Genomic DNA, 24,979 nt, shown 5'->3' with positions numbered 1-24,979 from the left:
ATGAAAAAAAATTCGGGATTTTATTTCCCTACCCGACGGAAACCCGATTAGTCGGGTCCCGAAATGTTTCGAGTACGGGATCGGGACAAAAAAAACTTTTCCGATTCTTTTCGGGACGGGAGTTGGGTAGGGAGTTTACGGGACGGATCCCGACCCTATTCCACCCCTAGTTTATTCTCACTGATTCGTGTGTTTTAAAAATTTACGCATGCATTGATTTTCTTTTTTGGATTTGATGAATGATTTCGATATTAGAAGTACTTACTGATATTCTTCTTATCGTAAGAATGGAATCCAAACAACTGATTCACGAGGTTCAAGGTATTATATGATCATGAATATAAGCCATTAATGAGAAGTTGATTTCGATCGACATTTTTCGTTTCCAGAAAATTCTATGGTCCAATATGAGTAAGCTAGAAAGAGATTATACTAATATAAATATATTTGTTTGAGAAATAAAAAAAAAAAAGGAATGGTGGAAATACAATTATTTATCTTAAAGATTGGAGCTGAAGATTCACACAACATTTAATTTTGTCGGCAAACGAGGCATCAAATTTAGCTATTTTTTGAAATTATCTAAAGGGCAAATTATTTAAAACTCCCCATTACCAAACTTCTCTTTAACTTAACTTCCTACCTATCCCTCTTTTTGTTTCCACTCCCTAATGGTCCCCATTTTTGAATATTTTTGAATTAACAATTAATTAAAACTAATCTTTTGTACGTGGCTTTGTTATACCTATCAAACCAGTCTCGGCCATGTAAGACTATCGGTTATGCAAGGTTTCCAGCCGATATACTCTAGATTAGGGTCCAACATGCTTCCGTAAGATAAATTAAATTCAAATACCTCTTTGACCATAATATCGTCGGGTCATACCTGCCGAGTTTTACGAAGTGATCCTCACACTCCAACCATGCAGTCGCAACAGATGGTTTCTGCACAAGCTCCTTCAACGACACCCAGCACATGCTTAATTCGTTTTCTACCTTAAGGCGTATGGTATATAAATTTAATTATAAAATATGAACATGAAAGAACAAGAGGCTTTAAAAAAATTATTCAGACATAATATTATTACATAAATCAACTCCTTTGAAGAGGAGAAACAACTTGTTTAGCTACTCATAGTAGCCTTATTCTTGAAATACATAAAGAAAACTTAATACAATAGAAAGAGAAATATTATAACAATTTATTTGTAAGAAAACTGAAGGGAATGATCGATGTCTTCGGCTTCCTCAAATGCCTATATTTATAGCTGTAGTTCCACTCGTTTCACCGAGAAACTTCAGGAAATCTCACAGCTGTCTTGTATTTCTTTATGCCATTATTGATGACATCTTTTACTAGTGGAGGAGGCAGTTGTCTTGAATTTTTTATGCCATTATTGATGACATATTTTACTAGTAGAGAAATCACATGTCTGCCACTTTCTTTTGGCTTTATTCTCCTCACATGGCTGCTTTATTGTTGTCGGGGCATCTTTTGCTTTTGAAGTAGACCCCTGTAAAAACGCATTTTTGGTGGTCCTTGTCCACCTTTGCTTGTCTCGGAAAAATTCTTTCGATCCGTTCGGGGTCTAAAGGTTTTTCCAAATTCTGACTCCTTCTGATTTGGGCATTCTTGGTAGATATTCTCTGATCATCGTCCAACATGAGCCATGTTACAAAATTTTCGGCGAGTTTCTTTACTCCCCCCGTCAGCTTGTTGTTCCACAAAAGATTTCTCTTCTTTTCGAAGAGTTCTTCCGCAAATGCTGTAGTTTTTTCCTGTCATTGTGTTCAACAGGAACGATCCATTCACAGAATTCTGATAAAATTTGAATGAAAACTTGACTTTGTCCATCTCAGTAAGACAGACCCAAATACCCCATGCCCTTCTGGTTGAGATCTCATTTTCCCCGAAAGTGGACACCAAGGGTATTTCTTCAGTTTTAGGATCCTTGATAAATTTATGGCTGTTTATATCAGGTCTCCTCAGCTTGATGAAATGAAAAGGTTCGTGTGATCCTTTCACTGTTGGTTCTGGAGCTGTACTGAAAAAATATAACTCAAGCACATCTCCTCTGGACAAATGATCATTATTTGCCCATGTTTCTTGGACTGCTTCCTGGATCTATTTTGGTAATTGTGATATCTCCGGGAAGCTTGGTGACGTTGTATAAACTGAGGCCAAAGCCCCAAATTCATACCAGAGTTTTACATCTTTAGGATTGACATTGTTTTTTAGCCAAATCCTTGGATATATTCCTGCAACATCAACCCTGCAAGTGTTCGGGTTGATTTCATTCCTTGTATTCAATTTCTCCCATCTCTGTTGATAAACCTGGAATGGAGAAATAATAGATGGATTAGTATCAATCTTAGATTTGCCCTTGTCAGTGTTGGGCCTAAGATTGATCTCTTCCTCTTTTACCCCAGAGGCGGAGGGTTGACTTGATGAGTTATCCTCATCAATTGTTGCTTCATCCAGATCATCAAAGGCTGATGGTAGATTAGCGCTTGTTTCTTGAGTTTTAGATTCCTCAACATCTTGTTTCACAACCGATGGTTGTATTTTTTGTTCTTGTAAAACCAATGGTTTTAGCATATCTTATTTATGATAAACCAATGGTTTCTCTATAGCCTTCATAATTGGCCCTTGAATAGCAGATCATAGTTGTGTTTGAGCTTGCATACATCCTGTAATTCGATTAGATACTTTGATCCGATCAGCTTGTTGTAACCTGTCTGCCATTTCAGCATTAATGGCTAACTGGTTGAACTCGTTTTGAAGCAATCCAAGGTGTTCCCTGAGACGCCTCTGCATTTTCATGATGGAATCCACGTCACTGCCTTCCATCTCTTGTTAAGAAATCTGCAAGAATATTTTCATGAGATTTAATAATAACAATATCAAAAATATAATTTTGACATAATGCTTGTCATCTTAATAACCTAGCTTTCTCAGGTTTAGATTCAATCTTATTCTTTAGGAAAACTTTTACCTGAGTGTTATCAACCTTCAGAGTGAATTTTTTAGCAAGTAAAAATAATGCTCACTTTTCAAAAGCCCTTTTAACCGCATAAAATTCCTTCTCGTTGATATGTCATCTAATGGCCTCAGATTCTGAAAAAAGACCGCTACAGTATCTGCATGGTATTTCCCCATCTGGAGTGATTTTGGTAAGGACTGCTGCCCACCAATCGTCGCTGGCATCCGTAAATAATATCAGATCATCTTCATCTATGGGTATAGCCATTTTTGGGAGATTCTTACATATCTCTTTTAATTGGTTTACCCCTTTAGTATGGTCATCGGTCCATATAAACCTAGCATCCTTTTTTAACAAAGGATTGAACACCTTTCTGTACATTGCTAGATTATTAATGAACATTCCTGCAAAATTAACTACTCCAAGAAAACTCTGGAGTTGTTTTACATCTTTGAGTTTATCTGGAAAATTTTTTACCTTTTCCACAATATGGGGTTGTAGAATTATTCCTGTTTCATCAATCTCAATACCGAGGAATTCAATTTTCCTTGTTGCTATGACTGCTTTCTTTTCAGATAACACCAGTCCTTCTTGTTTACAAATTTTAGAGAAAATCTCTAAGTGTTTAACGTGTTCGTCTATATTTTTTGATGCTATAAGAATATCATCAATATAAACAAACATAAAGTTGAAATAATCTTTAAAAAGGTTATCCATATTTTTTTGAAATATCTGGGGTGCATTAGCCAATCCCATAGGCATAACTTCCCAAATATAGTGTCCTTGTGGAGTAGAGAAGACTGTGAATTTTTTACTTCCTTCTTCCATTCGAATCTGGTAAAATCCAGACTTACAATCAAATTTTGAGAACACTTTAGCATTTCGTACACAACTAATTAGGTGTTCTCTACTTGGTATGAAGTACCCATAAAACTCCAAGATTTTATTAATACCTTGGTAGTTGATAACTAACCTGGGTTTCCCTCTTTTTATTTCACCATGATTTCTGATCAGAAATCCTGGGCTGCTATATGGTGAAACTCCTTCTTTGATTAGACCAAGGTCCAAATGTTTCTTGATAATTATTCTCATATCCCTTTGATCTGTTATGTTCATTGGGATAGGCTTATATCTGACGAATTCATACTCTTTGCCTTTCTTTAGAGTAAGGCTGGCTTTGAGTTGATTTCTATCCCACCATGCCAAAGGATGCTCGTTATAACTTTCCTTGAGCCTCTTTTTGACATCTTCAAGGGATACCTTATTCTTTAACTCTATATCTCTGTGATTTAGAGTTACCTTGAGAAGCTCCATATCATCCGTTTGGAGTTCTTGTTATGTTGTTATTTTCAACATGATTTCTCCAAACCTTCTTGGATCTTTCATTTTTGGGTGAAAAAGTTGTCCTTTATCACCACGCTGGCTGCGAAATATTATCGGCAATTGTCGATAAAAAGCAACCTTGAGTCTTTGAACGATAATTTTATGATCACAAATTGTAGTGAACATAAGTCTTCTTGACTCATTGTTTTGTGTGTACTTCTTAAACATTTGTAAGAAGTTATTTCCTAACAGGATATCAGCTCCTGTATCATGAAAATAAATTGGTGGTGTCTTTACATTGTACCAAGGTGTCTGACCTGCTCCTCCCATAAGGATCTCTGCTTGTTTTATTCCTTTGCAAAGAATTAAAATTCTGAAAGAGAAATCTCGTCCAGAAATTTTTGGCAATTCTTCTTCACATTCTTCAGGAAAGACTCCTCTTTTTGCTGTACAAATTCCTGCTCCTGAATCAATATAAGCTGCAAAGTATTCAGCCTTATATTGTTCATACAACATTCCTATCGGAATGTATATGGAGAAAGGACTTGTTGTCATATTTTAAAGGGATTACTAAATGGCCCTGCCATTTTTAACAGACTGTGTTGCAACTCAGTAATCTGATTAAGACTATTCACCTTTAGTCTTTCTAAAGCTTCAGAAGGTAGAGTATGGTTAATCCTTTCTGCCTCTTCAATGCGTTCTAGTAAATCATGTTCATGACTTACTAATTTCAACAGTTTCTTCTTCCTCTGTTTGTAAACAGAGTTTTCGAATCTGATTAAGAGATTGTCCCTTATCCAATTCTCTTGGTTTTCCATCTCGCAGAATTTTTATTGAATCCTCCAAGTCTTCTCTTTTGCCATGAACTCTATTCCTTTTTCAAGATGTTTTCATGGTTTATGGTTCTCCAGAAATTTTAGGCCAAGAATGAGCTGATCCATTTTTTTTCCTGGAATTCCACATATTTGAACTTCCAATTCTCCAATATTTATCACTCCTTGGTAAGTTCCTTTTTCTTGTTGTTCCAAATAGTAAATCGAGTTACAAGAGAACTGATTTCGATGACTTGTAATTTCGAATACTATTTTCACTTCTTTCCATCCTTCTGGAGATCTAAATTTTCCTATTATAAAAAACTCCTTTTCTTCTGATTGAATTTCTTGAATAGGAGATTTGTCTCATCTCCTACTTGTCATTCGGTCTCCTTGAAACGATAACCTTCGGGGTTCTATTTTAAGATCTCTGTATAGAACAAGTCTGTCTTGAATTTGAATGTCTGTTTCCTGAATTAAAGGAAACTCAATTCTTTCCGGGTATATTGCATGAGCAACTTTCCCAAATATCTCTGGAATTTTAATGAACTCATTTCTAATAAATAATTCAGAATGATGAGTATTAGAAAGAGCATATGAAATTTGATATGTAATAGAATATGGCCTATTACCTTCCTTCATTAGTCTTTTTTCCTTGAAGTTTTGATGTAACGTCAAGGCTCGACTAAAATCTCTATCAGCTAAATTGTAGGCTATTCTTGGATAAATAACTCCCACAATTTTTCCTGCGCACAAATTTCCCGAGATAGTTCCTAGAACCGCATCTTGTATATTCCCCATCCTTTTATCGCATACTACGATGTCTATAGGTGAATCTATTCCTTCTTTAAAAGTAGCTTTGATCATAATCTGGATTGCTCTAATATGAATCCAAGACATTGTCTTTGCTACTTCTGCTTTTAATTTCTGTAATTCCTCTCGAATTTCTTCAAAGGGAATTAACTGCATCTCAATTTGATTACTGGTTAACTCCATAGGAATCGCCATTTCCCTTCTGGATACCTTATAAATCAAATTATGTCTTCTTTGTCTTAGCCCTAGGTTTCCTAAGACTCTTTCAACTTGTCCTGCCGAAAATCCTTGGTACTTCTGTAATGTTGGATTTTCTCTCATAATCCTTTGGACCATATTATGAGATATCGTGGTTTGACTAAAGAACCCAGCCAAACTTTCATGTGTTTCATGTCGAAACACCTCCTTTTTACTCTGATTCTGATTCTGATTCATCTTCATCCTCAGAAACTTCTTGACTAAATAATATCTCTTCTTCGTATATACTTTCATCCGAGGGGATATCCTCAAATTGATATACTTGGACTAGATCTTGAAAGAAAACCGCATCATCCATATCTGGTGTTGCTTCAAAGAGTTTGACTCTTTTTTTCTCGTTTTCTGGACAATTTGTAGATATATGTCCTCTTGCTCCACATGTAACACCCGGTATTTTAAATTCGTGAATTCGCATGCATAATTAGGAAATTTATTTATTTAGAATTTTAGATTATGGGTTAAATAATTATGTGGAATTATTTGTGCATGTTTTAGGTTATTTTAAGCAATTAACCCATAATTAGTGATTTTTCATGATTTATGGAAATTTAATGGTTTTGATCGCGTAGACGGGACCGTGGACGGACGAGATACCAAAATTTTTAGCCAAAAATATTTTGTGAGTTTATGAGTCTTAAAATAATATTTTAAGGTGTTTTGTCAAGAAAATTTTAGTATTTAATTATATATTTATTTAGGAGTTTATTTTTAGCCAAAATAAGTCATTTTAATGACTTTTATTAAATTTTAAAAATTCCCTATTTTAATATTTCGGGATTTAGCTTTTTCCATCAGATTATAATTATTATTAGAGGTTTTTAAATATTTGTTTTAGGGTATATTATCTTCCTAAATAAGTTATTATCCTAATTAAATTCTAATTAACCAAAAATCTATCCTATCTACCCTAAACTCACGTCTCCCTCTCCCTTAGCCGCCTCCAACCTTCTTCATCAGCCTCCCTCACGCTTTGATAGAAAACCACAAGCCCTTAGCCGATCAAGCTCTAGATTTGAAGGTTTTTGGTCCGTTCGTCGTCCCGGAGCCCGTAAACGCATCTATCTTCGTCGATTTAATTATCAAGGCATGATTCTTTCTCTTTTTTTTCGTGCCATATCAGGGATTATATGTGTGAGTGTGTAGACATCAGATTGTTCCATGAAATTTTCAAGAGAGGATCGGTTTTTACGATATTTTGCACATTGTTCTTTGGTTTCTTAATCATGCTCACGTTTTTGGTTAACCATGGCTTGTATGACTGCTGGTCAGGGTTCCTAGGAGGTGTGGGGATGGCCTGGACTCAAATGGCTCGAGTGGTTCGAGCCAAACGAGCCCAGGAAACCAGCTCATTCAGGCCGGTCATAGGCGTGCGCAGGTTAGGGTTTATAGGAAGGTGGCTCGGGCTCGGCTCTGTGGGTTGCATGGGGCTGGGCCAAAGTCTAGGTTCAAACCGCCCAGACGTGGGCTACGTCTGGGCGGAGGGGCTCCGGCCAGGGGCGGCCGGAGCAGGGCGGCAGCAGCCCTAGAAGGGCTTCTGCTCGCGGCCGCGGGCTGCAGGGAAAGGGGGGGGAGGGGGTTCGGGGTAAGGGTTAGGGTTGGTTCCGGGTCGGGTCAAGGGCCTGGGTCGGGTCTGGATAGTAGTGGGTCAAGTCGGGTTGGTCCGGGTTCGGGTCAAGTTAGTCGGGCTCGGGTATTTTTATTTTTAAGTCTTAAGTTTAATTAAGTTTTTAATGGGCCTAATTAAATCTCAAAAATTTATTTGGGCTCCATTTAATTATTTTGGGTTGAGTTAATTATTTTTGGGCTTGAATAATTATTTTAAGTTAGTCCACTAATTTTTATGGTCTTTTGAGCCCATGAAAATTATTGGGCCAGTTTTGGGCTTTTGGGCCCATCGGGCCAGATTAATTATTTAATGGGCTTAAGAAAATTAATTGGGCTTACATATAATTATTTGGGCTAAAAAAGTTTAAGTTATTGGGCTTAAGTATGTTAATGGGCCAGTCTCAGTGTTATTGGGCCAAATTTAAGTAATGGGCTTGAGAGTTTAGGGCCAGCAGTCCAGTACAACTCATGAAAAATTGCATGTGTCCTGAATATATATTTAATTATTTTTATGCATGGAAGTTATTTTTAATATTTATATGTTAGAATGAAATTAAATTAAATATATATGAAGGACACACATTTTAATTAAGTACATGCATTCATGAAATAATTTTTATGCATGATTTAATGTTTAAGGTTGAGCAAAAGAAAATATTTTATGTTGGAAGTTGAAGTAGTGTGATAATTTAAGGGGGACTCGTCCCCATATGAGAACTATTGAAGGGCAGTTTACTGCCAATTTAAGAGGTGATTCGTCACCGCCACGTACGTTGATTTCCACGCTGATCAGTATTTGATGTATGATTTAAGGTTACACTATGGATACAACCATGCGATGTTAGAAAATAATTTGTTCAACAATGTTTATGTATTATGTATGATTATGATATTTAAGTTAATTTATGTTATGTTATGTCATGATATTATTTTAAGCATGCTCATTCATGTATATGTTATGTATTAGTATTAAAGTGATTTAAATTATTTTAAACCCTTGTTATGTTAGCATGTTGGGCCTCTAGGCTCACTACACTAGTATGGTGCAGGTGAGTACGTGGAGGAGGATGTAGCTCCTACCGGCGGCGAGGACGTATGAGCAGACTGGCAATGATCCCCCGTGACCGTTGTTTGAGTCTTTATGCATGTCTCGAATTTTTAGCATGTTACATTTTAATTATTTTCAGTGGTTGTGATTTGGGATATTTTATTTTAAGAAATTTTCAGTGCATGCGAAACTTTAATTTATTTCACTTTTGTCAGTATTTTATTTAACGCATGACTCAGATATTTAACTTATGAAATGTTAAGTTTTCGATTTGTTGCATTATTTTTATTCAAGTTATTTATTTTTAAATCTATTTATTCTGTGCATATATGTACATATTTTTACTTAGAAAAAAAAAAAATTCCGCATATTTATTTATTAATTATAGAGTTAGGGTCATTTCAGTTGGTATCAAAGCACGGTCCTTGGAGGGGTCATTACTGCTATGCGAGCTCAGAAATCCACGCTACCGGTCTGTAAGTTTTAAGTGTTTATAGTATGATTTATTTTTTTTAGGATTTAAGTTAGCATTAATTTTAAACCACTTAGTTATGCATGGCGATTTACGTAAAGAAATATGTGGTGGTGCAGAATGCCTCCCAGACCGATGAACAGACGTGGGGGATCTCCACCTACACCTCCACCTCCACCTCCACCTCCGCAGAACCCACTTGCAGCATTGGAGCAGGCCAATGCTACTTTGATGGCAGGAGTTACTGCTCTGTTAGAGCAGCAGGCTTCACGTCCCAGAATGTCCCATGAGGAGGACGTAGCTGAGCGGTTCCAGAAGAAGGGGCCGAAGGAGTTCCTTGGTACCACCGATCCATTGGTGGCTGAGGGGTGGATTCGTTCTTTGGAGTCCATCTTTGCATATATGGGGATCACAGATGCGGACAGGGTGAACTGTGCGACGTATATGTTGAGGGGAGACGCAGCTCTTTGGTGGGAGGGTGCTGCCAGGGGAGTACACCTCCCTACACTGTCTTGGGCGGAGTTCAGGCGTGTCTTCTACGCCAAGTATTTCACGGAGGATGTGAGGAGTCGCATGATCCGGGAGTTTATGAGTCTCCGGCAGGGGGACAGGTCAGTGGTGGAGTACGTGAGCTAGTTCGAGAGGGGTTGTCATTTTGTGCCTCTGATTGCAGACAGTCCACCGGAGAAGATGAGGCAGTTTGTGGAGGGACTGAGAGCGGATATTAAGCACGACGTACGTATGATGGACGTCGCTACATATGAGGCGGCAGTTAGTAGAGCACTGAGGTCAGAGGAGGGTAGGAGAGAGATGCAGCGAGAGCAGCAGGGGAAGAGACAGATTCAGTCGGGGTATCAGCGACCATCTTCGCAGCCTCCTGCGAAGAAGCAGTTTACTGGGCCGGCTAAGGGCCCGAATCCGCAGCAGAGGCTGCAGCAGCAGAGGCCACAGCAGCAGAGGGGCGGGGCCCCTAATGCTATAGGTTTTTCTACTTGCCCGAAGTGTCAGAAGATGCATTCGGGACCTTGTCTATTGGGAGCAGGAGTTTTTTACCATTACCGGGAGCCTGGGCATCAGATAGCTAACTGCCCGAGGAAGAAGAACACAGCTGGTAGAGTGTTCGTCATGCAGGCGGAGGAGGCAGACCCAGACACCTCCTTGATCACCGGTATATCTTATCCCTAATATTTTATGATTTTTCCTTTGGTTAAGAATCTCGTTTTCTTGCGAAATTGTTGTTATTTGGGTTATCTATCTGCATGTTAGAATAAAAAGCATGTCTTACTTGTGATTAGAATTAAGGGTTAGTAGTGAATCGTTGGGGAAAGGTTTAGTAGTGGTATGAAATTGTTGGGAATTTTCTGCGTGCAGGGAGAATTCTAGTTGGAGGCAACTCCATGTTTGCATTGCTAGATTCAGGGGCTACGCATTCGTTTATCTCCCTGGAATTTATCAGGCGGATAGGCATCACACCTGAGATTATTGACAGTGGGTATGATGTTACTATGCATCAGGGCAGATTATTACTACCTCTAGTGTCATCCGAGAGCTGGAGTTAGAGCTACAGGGACACTCCATTCGCGCAGATGTAGTGGTTTTGCCGTTAAGCGGCTTTGATTTGATATTGGGTATGGACTGGTTGACAGTCAATGGAGCTTCGATTGATTTTCGTCGGAGGTCAGTGTCAGTGAAACCGTCAGGAGGCGACCCGTTTACTTTCCATGCATCTCAGAGCAGTGATTTTCCTCAGGTGATATCTCTTATTCAGGCGAGGAAGTTGTTGAGACGGGGTTGCCAGGGGTTTCTAGCGAGTATTGTCACGGCCTCAGAACCATCTAGCAGATCATTATCAGAGATAGAGGTGGTTCGTGACTTTCTAGATGTCTTTCCGGAGGATGTTGCAGGAATTCCACCAGTGAGAGATGTGGAGTTCAGCATTGACTTAGTGCCAGACACCGTGCCTATCTCTAAGGCACCATACAGACTTGCTCCTACCGAGATGAAAGAGTTGAAGGAGCAGATACATGAATTATTAGAGAAAGGCTTTGTTCGTCCTAGCTTTTCTCCATGGGGAGCTCCAGTGTTATTTGTGAAGAAGAAGGATGGCAGTATGAGACTGTGCATCGATTATCGAGAGCTCAATAGGGTCACAGTGAAGAATAAGTATCCACTGCCGAGGATAGAGGATTTATTTGATCAGTTGCAGGGAGCGTCAGTGTTCTCCAAGATCAACCTGCGATCTGGTTACCATCAGCTGCGAGTTAGAGATGCAGATGTGTCCAAGACTGCTTTCCGGACACGTTATGGGCATTACGAGTTCTTGGTGATGCCATTTGGGTTGACCAATGCTCCAACGGTTTTCATGGATCTCATGAACCGGGTATTTCAGCCGTATCTTGATCAGTTCATCATAGTCTTCATTGATGATACCTTGATCTACTTTAGGAGCGTTGAGGAGCATAGACAGCATCTACAGACAGCCTTGCAGACCTTGAGGGAGCATCGTTTGTATGCCAAGTTCAGCAAGTGCGAGTTTTGGCTCGAGCAGGTGGCATTTCTTGGCCACGTTATTTCGAGAGATGAGATTGCAGTGGATCAGTCGAAGGTTGAGGCAGTGCAGAAATGGGGTATTCCGAGGAATGCTTCGGAGATTCGCAGTTTCTTGGGTTTGGCAGGATATTATAGGAAGTTCATCAAGGGTTTTTCCTCTATTGCAGTACCCTTGACTTCCTTAACCAAGAAGAATGCGAAGTTTATTTGGAGTCCAGACTGTCAGAGGAGATTCGATCAGCTGAAGGAAGCACTCACTACCGCACCGATTTTAGCGATGACAGTACCGCACGAGGAGTTAGTGGTGTACACCGACGCGTCTAAGCTAGGTTTAGGCGCAGTACTTATGCAGTGTGGTAAGGTTATTGCTTATGCGTCGAGGCAGTTGAAGATTCACGAGCAGAACTACCCGACACATGATTTGGAGTTAGCAGCAGTGGTCTTCGCTTTGAAAATCTGGAGGCACTATCTGTATGGTGAGAAGTGCAAGATTTTCACAGACCACAAGAGTCTCAAGTATTTCTTCACTCAGAAGGAATTGAACATGAGACAGCTCCGATGGTTGGAGTTAGTGAAGGATTATGACTGTGACATTAGCTACCATCCAGGTAAAGCTAATGTAGTGGCCGATGCTTTGAGTCGGAAGTCGTCAGTGGTATCATGTTTGTCAGTGCAGCTACCCCTGCAGAGTGAGATTCAGAGGTTTGATTTGGAGTTTTACTTGAGTGGTCATGCACCGAGCTTGTCAGTGTTGACGGTGCAGCCAGTTCTGCGAGATCGGATCAGGGATGGACAGTCTACTGATGAGGAGTTGCAGCGATGGATACAGAGAGATGAGGCCAAGGGTAATCTTCTGTATACAGTTGTAGATGGCATTGTTCAGTACCGTGGTAGGATGTGGGTACCGAACGTCGATCAGTTGAGAGCTGAGATTTTAGCAGAGGCTCACACATCTCCGTACTCCATTTACCCCGGAAGTACGAAGATGTACAGAGATTTGCAGCTATTTTATTGGTGGCCCGGGATGAAGAGAGACATCGGGAGAGTGGTGTCAGAGTGCTTGACTTGTCAGCGAGTCAAGGCAGAGCATCAGCGTCCAGCAGGACTTCTTAGACCTCTTCCTATTCCGGAATGGAAATGGGAGAATATTACGATGGACTTTGTGGTTGGCTTACCGAGGAGTGCCAAAGGTTGCACAGCGATTTGGGTGATTGTGGATAGACTCACCAAGTCAGCTCATTTCTTGCCGGTGAGGACTACTTACTCATTGACACAGTATGCAAAGCTTTACATCAAGGAGATTGTTATGTTGCATGGCATACCAGTGTCGATTGTGTCAGACAAAGATCCGAGATTCACATCCGCGTTTTGAAAGAGTCTGCACACAGCTTTGGGGACTAGACTTTTGTTCAGCACAGCATTCCATCCCCAGACAGATGGTCAGTCTGAGAGAGTGATCCAGGTTCTCGAGGATCTTCTGAGAGCTTGTGTCATCGATTTTCAGGGCTCGTGGGAGACTAGACTGCCATTAGTGGAGTTTACCTATAACAACAGTTTTCAGTCGTCTATAGGTATGGCTCCTTATGCAGCATTGTACGGGAGGAGATGCAGATCTCCTGTGCATTGGGATGAGGTTGGTGAGAGAATTTTACTTGGTCCTGAGATTGTGCAGCAGACAGCTGACATTGTGACTCAGATTCGGGATCGGATGAGGACTGCTCAGAGTCGTCAGAAGAGTTATGCAGATACTCGACGACGAGATTTGGAGTTCGCTGTAGGTGATCACGTATTCCTGAAGGTGTCACCTATGAAGGGAGTAGTGCGGTTTGGCCGGAGAGGCAAGCTTAATCCGAGATATATAGGGCCATTCGAGATCTTGGAGAGAGTTGGTACGTTGGCCTACCGTTTAGCTTTACCACCAGGGCTTGCAGCAGTGCACAACGTTTTCCATGTATCCATGCTTCGGAGATATGTCTCCAACCCGTCGCATGTGTTGGATTTTGAGCCTCTTCAGTTGACACCGGAGTTAGCATTTGAGGAGAGGCCTATACGGATCTTGGCTAGGGAGGAGCGGAGGCTTAGGACGCGTGTCATACCGATGGTCAGAGTCCAGTGGCTGAATCACTCGGAGGAGGAAGCTACTTGGGAGACCGAGGCAGATATGAGGACTCGCTACCCGGAGTTGTTCGGGTAAGTACTTTAATTTCGAGGACGAAATCCAATTTAAGGGGGGGGGGGGGGGGGAGAATTGTAACACCCGGTATTTTAAATACGTGAATTCACATGCATAATTAGGAAATTTATTTATTTAGAATTTTAGATTATGGGTTAAATAATTATATGAAATTATTTGTGCATGTTTTAGGTTATTTTAAGCAATTAACCCATAATTAGTGATTTTTCATGATTTATGGAAATTTAATAGTTTTGATCGCGTAGACGGGACCGTGGACGGACGAGATACCAAAATTTTTAGCCAAAAATATTTTGTGAGTTTATGAGCCTTAAAATAATATTTTAAGGTGTTTTGTCAAGAAAATTTTAGTATTTAATTATATATTTATTTAGGAGTTTATTTTTAGCCAAAATAAGTCATTTTAATGACTTTTATTAAATTTTAAAAATTCTCTATTTTAATATTTCGAGATTTAGATTTTTCCATCAGATTATAATTATTATTAGGGGTTTTTAAATATTTATTTTAGGGTATATTATCTTCCTAAATAAGTTATTATCCTAATTAAATTCTAATTAACCAAAAATCTATCCTATCTACCCTAAACTCACGTCTCCCTCTCCCTTAGCCGCCTCCAACCTTCTTCATCAGCCTCCCTCACGCTTTGACAGAAAACCACAAGCCCTTAGCCGATCAAGCTCTAGATTTGAAGGTTTTTGGTCCGTTCGTCGTCCCGGAGCCCGTAAACGCATCTATCTTCGTCGATTTAATTATCAAGGCATGATTCTTTCTCTTTTTTTTCGTGCCATATCAGGGATTATATGTGTGAGTGTGTAGACATCAGATTGTTCCATGAAATTTTCAAGAGAGGATCGGTTTTTACGATATTTTGCACATTGTTCTTTGGTTTCTTAATCATGCTCACGTTTTTGGTTAACTATGGCTTGTATGACTGCTGGTCAGGGTTCCTAGGAGGTGTGGGGATGGCCTGGACTCGAATGGCTCGAGTGGTTCTAGCCAAACGAGCCCAGGAAACCAGCTGATTCAGGTCGGTCATAGGCGTGCGCAGGTTAGGGTTTATAGGAAGGTGGCTCGGGCTCGGCTCTGTGGGTTGCATGGGGATGGGCCAAAGTCTAGGTTCGAACTGCCCAGACGTGGGCTACGTATGGGCGGTGGGGCTCCGGCCAGGGGCGGCCGGAGCAGGGCGGCAGCAGCCCTAGAAGGGCTGATGCTCGCGGTCGCGGGCTGCAGGGAAAAGGGGGGGTTCGGGGTAAGGGTTAGGGTTGGTTCCGGGTCGGGTCAAGGGCCTGGGTCAGGTCTGGATAGTAGTGGGTCAAGTCGGGTTGGTCCGGGTCCAGGTCAAGTTAGTCGGGCTCGGGTATTTTTATTTTTAAGTCTTAAGTTTAATTAAGTGTTTAATGGGCCTAATTAAATCTCAAAAATTTATTTGGGCTCCATTTAATTATTTTGGGTTGAGTTAATTATTTTTGGGCTTGAATAATTATTTTAAGTTAGTCCACTAATTTTTATTGGCTTTTGAGCCCATGAAAATTATTGGGCCAGTCTTTGGGCTTTTGGGCCCATTGGGCCAGATTAATTATTTAATGGGCTTAAGGAAATTAATTGGGCTTACATATAATTATTTGGGCTAAAAAAGTTTAAGTTATTGGGCTTAAGTATGTTAATGGGCCAGTCTCAGTGTTATTGGGCCAAATTTAAGTAATGGGCTTGAGAGTTTAGGGCCAGCAGTCCAGTACAACTCATGAAAAATTGCATGTGTCCTGAATATATATTTAATTATTTTTATGCATGGAAGTTATTTTTAATATTTATATGTTAGAATGAAATTAAATTAAATATATATGAAGGACACACATTTTAATTAAGTACATGCATTCATGAAATAATTTTTATGCATGATTTAATGTTTAAGGTTGAGCAAAAGAAAATATTTTATGTTGGAAGTTGAAGTAGTGTGACAATTTAAGGGGGACTCGTCCCCATATGTGAACTATTGAAGGGCAGTTTACTGCCAATTTAAGAGGTGATTCGTCACCGCCACGTACGTTGGTTTCCACGCTGATCAGTATTTGATGTATGATTTAAGGTTACACTATGGATACAACCATGCGATGTTAGAAAATAATTTGTTCAACAATGTTTATGTATTATGTATGATTATGATATTTAAGTTAATTTATGTTATGTTATGTCATGATATTATTTTAAGCATGCTCATTCATGTATATGTTATGTATTAGTATTAAAGTGATTTAAATTATTTTAAACCCTTGTTATGTTAACATGTTGGGCCTCTAGGCTCACTACACTGGTATGGTGCAGGTGAGTACGTGGAGGAGGATGTAGCTCCTACCGGCGGCGAGGACGTATGAGCAGACTGGCAGTGATCCCCCGTGACCGTTGTCTGAGTCTTTATGCATGTCTCGAATTTTTAGCATGTTACATTTTAATTATTTTCAGTGGTTGTGATTTGGGATATTTTATTTTAAGAAATTTTCAGTGCATGCAAAACTTTAATTTATTTCACTTTTGTCAGTATTTTATTTAACGCATGACTCAGATATTTAACTTATGAAATGTTAAGTTTTCGATTTGTTGCATTATTTTTATTCAAGTTATTTATTTTTAAATCTATTTATTCTGTGCATATATGTATGGGCATGTATGTACATATTTTTACTTAGAAAAAAAAAAAATTCCGCATATTTATTTATTAATTATAGAGTTAGGGTCGTTTCACCACATGTCCAGCAGTTGCAATCCTTGAAACTTTCACTTGCTCTTGTATGAGTTCTTCTGAAAGTTCTTCTTGATGGTGTTCTTCCCTTGCTTTGTGATGAGCTTGTTACTGGGGATGTTCTTGTAGGTCTACTTCTTCTTCCTGATCTATAAGATCTGGCCTTTTGTTTGGACCAAAATGTTCTTGGTTTTCAAGAACTTCTCATTCTTTTATTATGGGGATTATTTCTGAATTTTTTCCTTTTAAATCCCTGTGATCTGTTCTAATGATCGTTGGAAGATCATTTTCTCTACAACATAAAGGTGTACGTTTGTCTATACCCCTTATTTTCTTGTAGTTATTCTGTAATGCTGCCATATGGCACCATTCTGCCAATTTTCCTTTCAAAAAGGACGCGCGTCTTGCCAATGTATCAAGATGACCTGGAACGTATTCTTTAATCAGCATTTCTCTCCAGGAACTTGGCATTTTTGCAAAAAATAGCTGAATAGCTACATTTTCCTCGACTCCTGAATTCCATCTGTATTTAGTGAATAACATAATGTATTCATCAACTAAATAGATATTATGTAACTCGAGGCTATACAGAGCTTGAGTATATCTTCTCTTTTTCTCTGTATCTTGATTATTGAAATAGTCTACTCCTATGAATTGTGCTTTAAATATGGTGGCCATTCTTTCTCCAATCTCGCTGAGGGATTCTCCTGCTAAGATTGATTCCTTCGTATCTGGCATAGTCATCTCCCATGCAATCTTGACTGATCCTATTAGACTCATTTCTAGAAGTTTAATGAATCCTTCTTTATTGAGATCTAATGTCCCTGCTACAATTCTCATAGCTGACGTCCAATCATCTATAAGATCTTCTCTGTTTTTTAAGTCCAAAACATCAAGGTTTAACATAACCCCGTAAGGATGTATTGGATCTAAAACAGTTTTTCCGTAAGGAGTTTGATGGAGTGGGATTTTACTCCTTCTTGATCTGGTTCCTGCTGAATGTGAATTTTCTCCAACCTAGAACTCACTATGTGGTTATTCTGTTTTAACCACATATCTTGGGGGATTCCCTATGGGTTGTTCACCCTCAGGGGAATTCATTTTTAGATCTACTACTTTGAGATTCGCAAAAGAATCCGCAAGATCTTGTAGATCCTCGAGATTTAATCTTTCTAAAGTAGTCATCAGATAGTGGTTTTCTCTGATACTGCTTTTATAAGATTAATCATCCTTTCATCATCAGTTAAAGGTTTTTGAACCATTTTGGTTTTACCTTTCTGATGTAACAAAGATTCGGTATCAAACGAGAGTGGTAACCTTCCTCCTGTATTACCTTTTCTAGAACCAGAAGTATGTTCTAGATTTATGATTTTATTTTAAAGATCCTTTAGAGTCCCAAGAATTTCTTCTTGTTTCTTAAGGATTTCTTCAATTTGCCGAGGTATTTCATACAGCTGATTGCTGTAATATTGTACCGTCTTTTGAATTTTTCTAAGATCTCCGGAGAGTTTAGAGGAATCTGGGGTAATCTCTAAAAATTTAGAGTTAGAAATCATCTTTCTTTATCTCTTCAAAATTGAGAGTATTAATCCCAACCTGTCGTAAGTAATCTATTGTGAACAGATTAACTTGTTTATAGGATTTCATATAAATATAATCATCTTGATTCAAACCTTCATTTGAAGTCATATTTTGTAAAAATCTTCTCCTCAACAAAGAAAAGCATGAATTAACGAATAATATTACGTCTGAATAATTAACCTAAAGTTCTGATACCATTTTTACACAAATTCTTTGTACCATGATTAAGCACGAAATCTACAGATTTTAGCATAAAGTCTTTAGATTTTGAGCATAAAAAAACATAAATCCAGTACAAGAATTAAACAATTTAAATATTCAAGTTTGGTGGTCCTAGGGAGCTATTGCAAAGAATCTTATGAGTAGGGAGCTAGGATAAAGTTAAATTTAGGTTTGGGGATTTATCACCAATTTGCTCTTATCTAAATATGTCTTAACTAATAGGAAAATGGGAAAATTGGCCAATATTCTTTTCCAGAAAAGTTGCCTCGAGTTTTCCCGGAAACATGCATGCAATGGAATGCCCTTTTGTTTTTCTATAAATTTCTAATATTAAAGTAAGTGTTTTTAATTTTCTATGCATGGAATGCCCTTTTAATTTTCTATAAATTTCTAATATTAATGTAAGTATTTTTAATTTTTATACAAATTAATTTCATCCTTCTCGATTATACATGACATCTTTCTTTTTTTTTTTGTCCTAATTATATAAAATTACATTATAATTAATTAATAATATTTTTTTTACTAATATATCCTATTAACTATATCTTAAAAACTGTTAAATAATTTGTTGAATACATGGAGTATGGATAAAATGAGAATGTTATATATAATTTACTTTACAATGATTTTTCTTAATCTATGTGGGAAAAAATATGAACTATATAATCAGAACGTAGAGATAGGAGTATTTATGTATAATCATTCTGAATTTATTCTATTTTGATATATATATCATATATTATATTTAAATTCAAGTGATCATAAAATAAACAGAATTATTTTAAAAACATAAATTTTGAAAGTCGTCTGATGTTTATTGAATAATTTTACGATTTTAATTTGCAAATCAAATTCACAAGTGGTTTCGCATTGTATTCTAATTTAAACCGGGTTATGTTAGTAAAATAAATAATAAACTGATATCTGATCATGACTAGCTAGCTATAATAATAAGCAGTGACTTGTAGGTTGTAATATTCATGGATAAGCGAGTTCCCTTAAAAAAAATGCTGTAGACAACTCCACCACTTGCTCAATCATCAAACTTGTTTGTGAACTATTTATTTATTTTTTTTATGTGGGAATCTGCAGCCGCTGTCTTTATGTGCGCTCTGGGTAAATCTCAGAACTAACACAATAGCCTGCAAACTACGCTAGTCAGATAAACCACACTAGGTAAACTCTGTGCGAAAGGCTAGTGCAAACTACGCTAGTCAGGTAAATCACACTAGAAAAACTCTGTGTGAAAGGCTAGTCCAAAAAAGTATTGGCAGGGAGAATCAAACTCCTAAACTTTGACCAAAAATTCATGTGCTCCACCAACTTGAAATCCTTAGGGCATTTGTGACCTATTTATTATATTATCAATAAATGGTTAGATTTCGCTTTCTTGACTTTTAAATGGTCAACTGGCTATAAGAATCTTTCTTGGCTTCGCCTACACGCGCTTTCTATCATGCTAAAATATTCTGGTGATCTCAAAGTTGTTTTTTGTCTTCACGAGTAAAACTGAAACGTGTATACCAACAAATAAAAAAATCCGTGTTTTTTTTTTGTTTATATATTATATGCTAATGCAATATCCTGTAAATTATGTTAACTTAAACGGAATCATACAGAGCATACGTTCGCCAAGAAAATGTTGTTACTGATTAGTGAAGTCTCGTGATAATTTATCAATGACAAAAAAGGTGATAAATATGTATTTTTGACGTACTTGGGGTGACATAAGTTTACGTCAAAATTCACAACTTGTCACCCATACAGCTCATGTGTGGTTAATTTCCCTTCATCTTCCTAACTGAAGTGGACTTTTTATAGAATAATATTTTTGTTTTCTAAATGACGATTTATATTCCATTTGGTATGTAGTATTTTAATTATTTATTCAATTGCTTAGATTCGTTCATCACATGAATGAAATACTGATATATGTTGAAAACACGCTGTCGTGCTCCATTTCTAGACTCGATCAGCCTGCACCTCTATGAAATATATATATAAATTTTAGAGGAAAATACAATTGTGAGATCGAATTAAATTAAAGAAAGAAATTCTTGAATAATATTTGTGCATCTGACTTTTAGCACGGCATGCACATGAATTTCTTAAATTTTGCGATTGTTATCCTCAAATTATAGGTTTAATTGGATTGGAATAGTATTGATCCCCCAGTTTCCCGATTGTGGAAGAGAAAGGCAAAATGATTTCACATCTCAAAAGGACAGATGATTGATCTTTCTTATACAAATGATACTATACATAACCAAACAGCAAACATTTACCATATCAATGGCCAACGAACTTGAGTCCAAATTTGAAGGTACTGCTGGGGTAGCAAACGAAGTTTCCATCTCCCCCGAAACCACGCTTTGTGTTGTAGCCTGGATAATCGCTCAAATCAAATGTGACTTCCTCGATAAGCCGAAGCCCGTGTGAAGAAGCCATAGACACCAGCTTCCATTCATTGTGATGTTCATTGGTCTTGTGGGATATGTGAATTTCACCATCTCCATCTATCATTCCCTTCGCATTCTTCAAAAACAGGCTCACAAGTCTTCGATGACGCCTAAATTAATATGGAGAGCAAACTACAAGAATCAGCCATTAAATAACAGAAACTCATTGGATAGCTCACAGATCGTTGTCCAGGAATGTCGATAATATACAAAAAATGATTTTTACAAGTGGATATATACAAGGCAGCTAGCTAGTGTGGCTCACCGAAGAGTGGAATCTCGGGACAACCCTTCAAAAAATCCAGCGAACGGGAAATTGAATATTATACGATCGAAAGTCATGTGTTTGAGCTGATGGTGAGTGGCTATGGTGGTGGCATCAATTCCATGCATAACAATGCAGCCCTTTTTCTTTAATTCACCAATGTTCCATGGAGCCATCGCATAATTTTTCTTCAAAAAGGCTGAGAGTTCAGTTGACTAGATCAGATTATGTTACATTAATTAAGTAGCATAAGAACAGTGAAATGGTTTCTAAAAAATTCAATGCAAATCGAGGGGAACAATATTTTTAAAGTTCAGGATGTTAAATATCCGTGTGAAGGATGAGACTGGATAAATTTTGATAAATACCTTTGGAATCTAGAGAAGTAGCAACCATTTTCGAAGCGCAACCAAAAGCCTTGGCTAAAGAGAATGAGAATGAGAAATCTCCCTCGCCCACCAGTAGTATACGGTGGCAGCTGCTGTAATGTTTGATCCACCTCGGTTTTTCCTCCGCCACCACCGTCGTCTCTATCACCTTCTCCCCAGCTTCATTACTTTCTTTTTCTTCATACGATCCTTCGTATTTCTTTTCTGTCGAGATACATATTCTCTGATCCTCATGTTCCGCTGCGTATGACTCGTTCTTTTGAGGTACATTGTCTTGGATAATAGCGGCTGCTGCTGAGTCTGCGTAGATGCTTAAACCCGCGGAGTACTCAAGAGCATTATCCCTGAAATTGGGTACAAAAATTGTAACAGAATCTACAACATTCTTGACCTCGCTTGGGTCGGAAGAATATCCTTCGCAGATCTCTCCTGCTGAAATATACATCCCCGTCTCCTCATGCATTGCGTATGAGACATTCTCTCGGGGTGCATTTTCTTGAGTAGCAGCAGCAGCTGAGTCTGTGATCGAACTTGTACTGTAGGAATCAAGAACGTGACTACTGAAACTGGGTATAGAAATTGTTGCGTGATCTTTAGTATTCTTAGTCCCGCTTCTTGAGTCCTCCTGGTTGTTTTGTTCAGTAGAAACGAGAAGGGCTCGCTCCAATGGAGGATGATCGCTTGGCATTGGTGCCGGGTTTTCAATAGGGAGGAGTGGGCCAGCTGATTTTCTTGGCTTTGTAAGGTAGAAAATGCTCTTAATCCTGTGAAATATTCCCCCCTTCAAACATCTCCAAATTGAAATTGGGACGGAACATATTATAAGCCAAATCCTCTTCAAAGTACAGCGTGATCGTTGACCTAATCTTTGGAATAAAGTGGAGAAAGGAGGGGTTAGGTTCGGAGAAATCAGCCTTCGAGCTTCGTCGCCTTCTGTTTTCCAGCCTGAAACTCTGCAGAGACTGAGGATAATCCCCATTTTTCTTGAATGGTTTCCTCAAGGGCTGAACAAAAACAAAATAGTAGCTCGAAAGTTCAAATTTCGGGAAATCACGTAACTAGAATTCAAGCCATACAAATTCTAGAAATATTAGCATAATTCCTTCGTTTCTAACTCAAATTACCAGATGTTGGTGTCAGTACAAGTTTTATTCACACCATGTCTCCAGATTCTTAATCAATATTACCCAGAATTCACAACAACACACTGCCTGGACATGAACTCGAGTAACATTCCTACACAGAACCAATTTCAGAAATATTATCATATCTCGCTCAATTTAAATCGAAATTGGGCAATTCCAAAGACATTTTACTGTAAACTTAAAGGACTATAACTTTCATTTGAAAAGTACTTTCAAATTCCAAGTATATAATGCCCAGAGTTTCGAAATACAGTTAGTATGTTCGCGACCTCAAACAGTGAACACAATTTTGACATATTTCAGTGGAAAACTCGTATCTAATTCATATGTTAACGAAATTAGGTCATTCCAGCGCCAAATTGAAGCCAATACAAAATATTATATTTTACTTTCAGACTACAAACAAAATTCCCAACATATAAAACACAGAAATTCGAAATTCATCCATACAATGTATTGTTGCACACCAAACCATAAATGCTGTTAGAACACACTTCATCTTATATTTCGACCTATTTGTATAAATGAAAAGAAAAAGGCACAAAGCAGCGCTCAAAAGAGGGTTTGAATAACCACTAACCAGTAACCACTACATCCACAGCCCAAAACCTACGAAATCGACCAACACTTGACTGAAATTTTGGAAGAAACCGTGTTTACCGAACTTGCGCGAACAAGTTGTTCGAACGGATCGATTTCTTGCTGTAATTTGACGATTCAAGGCTTGAAATTAAGCCATAGACCACGAGCTACCTTCATCCAAGTTCGTTGCACCATTCCCGGTAGTGAACAGGTGTTGATTGGCCGGAGTCGAGAAGGAGACGGGTTGGGCAAGGGGTTGAGTACGAACTGGTAAGGTGTTTTCTCTTTTACTTTTTTTTTTAAGAAAAAAGTTAAAAGACAAACTTTTTACTTTTCAGACTCTGTTTTTTAGGAGCTTATAATAGTTAGAGTAATCCTACGTGTATAATCAAATTTGTACATCAATTTTTATATCACAAAAAATTCAATACAAAATTTTAATTTATCAAATTTTACAATACATTGAATGCAAAATCTCACGAGATAATAGCAAAATATCACGATATAATTGTTGTAAATATCGTTGTACGATATATTGGTTGTACCTCTAGCATTATTCTAATAGTTAATAGCTTATAAGCTGTCGTGTTTTATTTTAAAAATAAGTTGTTAAAGTGTTTGAATGAATTTATTTAAAACAATTTAAAAATGTTGATGTGTTTGATATTAATATAAGATCTTTTTATTGTCGAAATTACCAAAAAAGTAAAATACTATTAAAATAATTTAAATAGTAATATGCATACAAAAATAATTTTAAATCTATCATAAATGTTAAACATATAATAAAAAATTATTTTTAATTAATTTATAAAAAAAATTTTGATAAATTTTGTATACAAAATGAGCAGAGGGCATGATGAAAATTTAATAAAATATATATAGATAATATGAAGAAGTAAAATATCGAAATAAGATTTTTTTTAAAAAAAAAGAAAAGATAACCTTACTTTTTTTAAAAGCAGCTTATAAGTTGTTTGACAAAATATTTGTCAAACAAATTTAATGAGCTTATAAGCTATGAAACAGTCAATAAGTTGTTTATAAGAGCTTATAAGTTCTCTCAAACACTTTCTTACTTATAAACTGATGTTTTTTTTTTTTTTATCTTGAAAACAAGCTGAAAGACAAATGAACTATTTCTTTTACCCTACAAATCCATTAAAAAATTGTTACCATTGTCTTTCACCCTTAAAAAATGGTTTTTTAAAAACCGTTAATAAAAATTTTTGTCCTAGCCCAAAAAAACACGCTTTGCGTTTAGTTTAAGAAGTCAAAAGAAAAAAATAAGTGATTTTATTATTTAAAATGTGTTTGGATAAATTTGAAGTGCGCGCTTTTAAAAGCATTTATTTAAGCCAAAATAAATGTTTTTTTAAAAGCTCATTATTTATAATTTTTCAAATGTTTTTTTTATAACCCAACATTAAAAAAAAAATTCAATATATTCATCCAAACACAAAAATATTATTTTAGCTGTTACTTAAAAAGTGTTTTTAAAAGTCAACTTAAAAAAACACTTATTTCTAATAAA

General features: G+C 37.5%; 1 protein-coding gene and 1 pseudogene across 2 annotated transcripts; one reads left to right on the top strand and one right to left on the bottom strand.

The window, feature by feature from the left end:
• Positions 1-24,979, top strand: part of LOC140870686 (disease resistance protein RPM1-like) — a 38,360-nt pseudogene that overhangs the window by 8,198 nt on the left and 5,183 nt on the right.
• On the bottom strand, positions 20,754-23,736 carry LOC140875105 (uncharacterized). Of its 2 annotated transcripts, none has more exons than XM_073278650.1 (4): positions 23,524-23,736; positions 21,698-22,722; positions 21,330-21,528; positions 20,754-21,174 (listed from the first exon to the last, which is right to left on the bottom strand). In XM_073278650.1, the coding sequence occupies exons 2-4, from the start codon at positions 22,695-22,697 to the stop codon at positions 20,895-20,897; spliced, it is 1,479 nt and encodes a 492-aa protein (XP_073134751.1). In that variant the 5' UTR covers positions 22,698-22,722; positions 23,524-23,736; the 3' UTR covers positions 20,754-20,894. The 2 variants fall into 2 exon arrangements, with proteins under 2 accessions (XP_073134751.1, XP_073134750.1); XM_073278649.1 differs by having other exon boundaries at positions 20,755-21,174; positions 23,444-23,736.

This window comes from Henckelia pumila, chromosome 1 (genome assembly GCF_033568475.1).
Source record: "Henckelia pumila isolate YLH828 chromosome 1, ASM3356847v2, whole genome shotgun sequence".
Taxonomy (NCBI): domain Eukaryota; kingdom Viridiplantae; phylum Streptophyta; class Magnoliopsida; order Lamiales; family Gesneriaceae; genus Henckelia; species Henckelia pumila.
The sequence above is the reverse complement of the archived record's forward strand: the minus strand, read 5'-3'. Positions and strand labels throughout refer to the sequence as shown.

What these genes read in the sequence shown, in the direction of transcription:
- LOC140875105 (XM_073278650.1), bottom strand. Translation starts at nt 22,697, where the DNA reads ATGGGGATTATCCTCAGTCTCTGCAGAGTTTCAGGCTGGAAAACAGAA. An exon ending in TACTTCTCTAGATTCCAAAG is followed by an intron (nt 21,529 to 21,697) that starts GTATTTATCAAA and finishes CTGAACTCTCAG; the next exon opens with CCTTTTTGAAGAAAAATTAT. An exon ending in TCCCGAGATTCCACTCTTCG is followed by an intron (nt 21,175 to 21,329) that starts GTGAGCCACACT and finishes ATATTAATTTAG; the next exon opens with GCGTCATCGAAGACTTGTGA.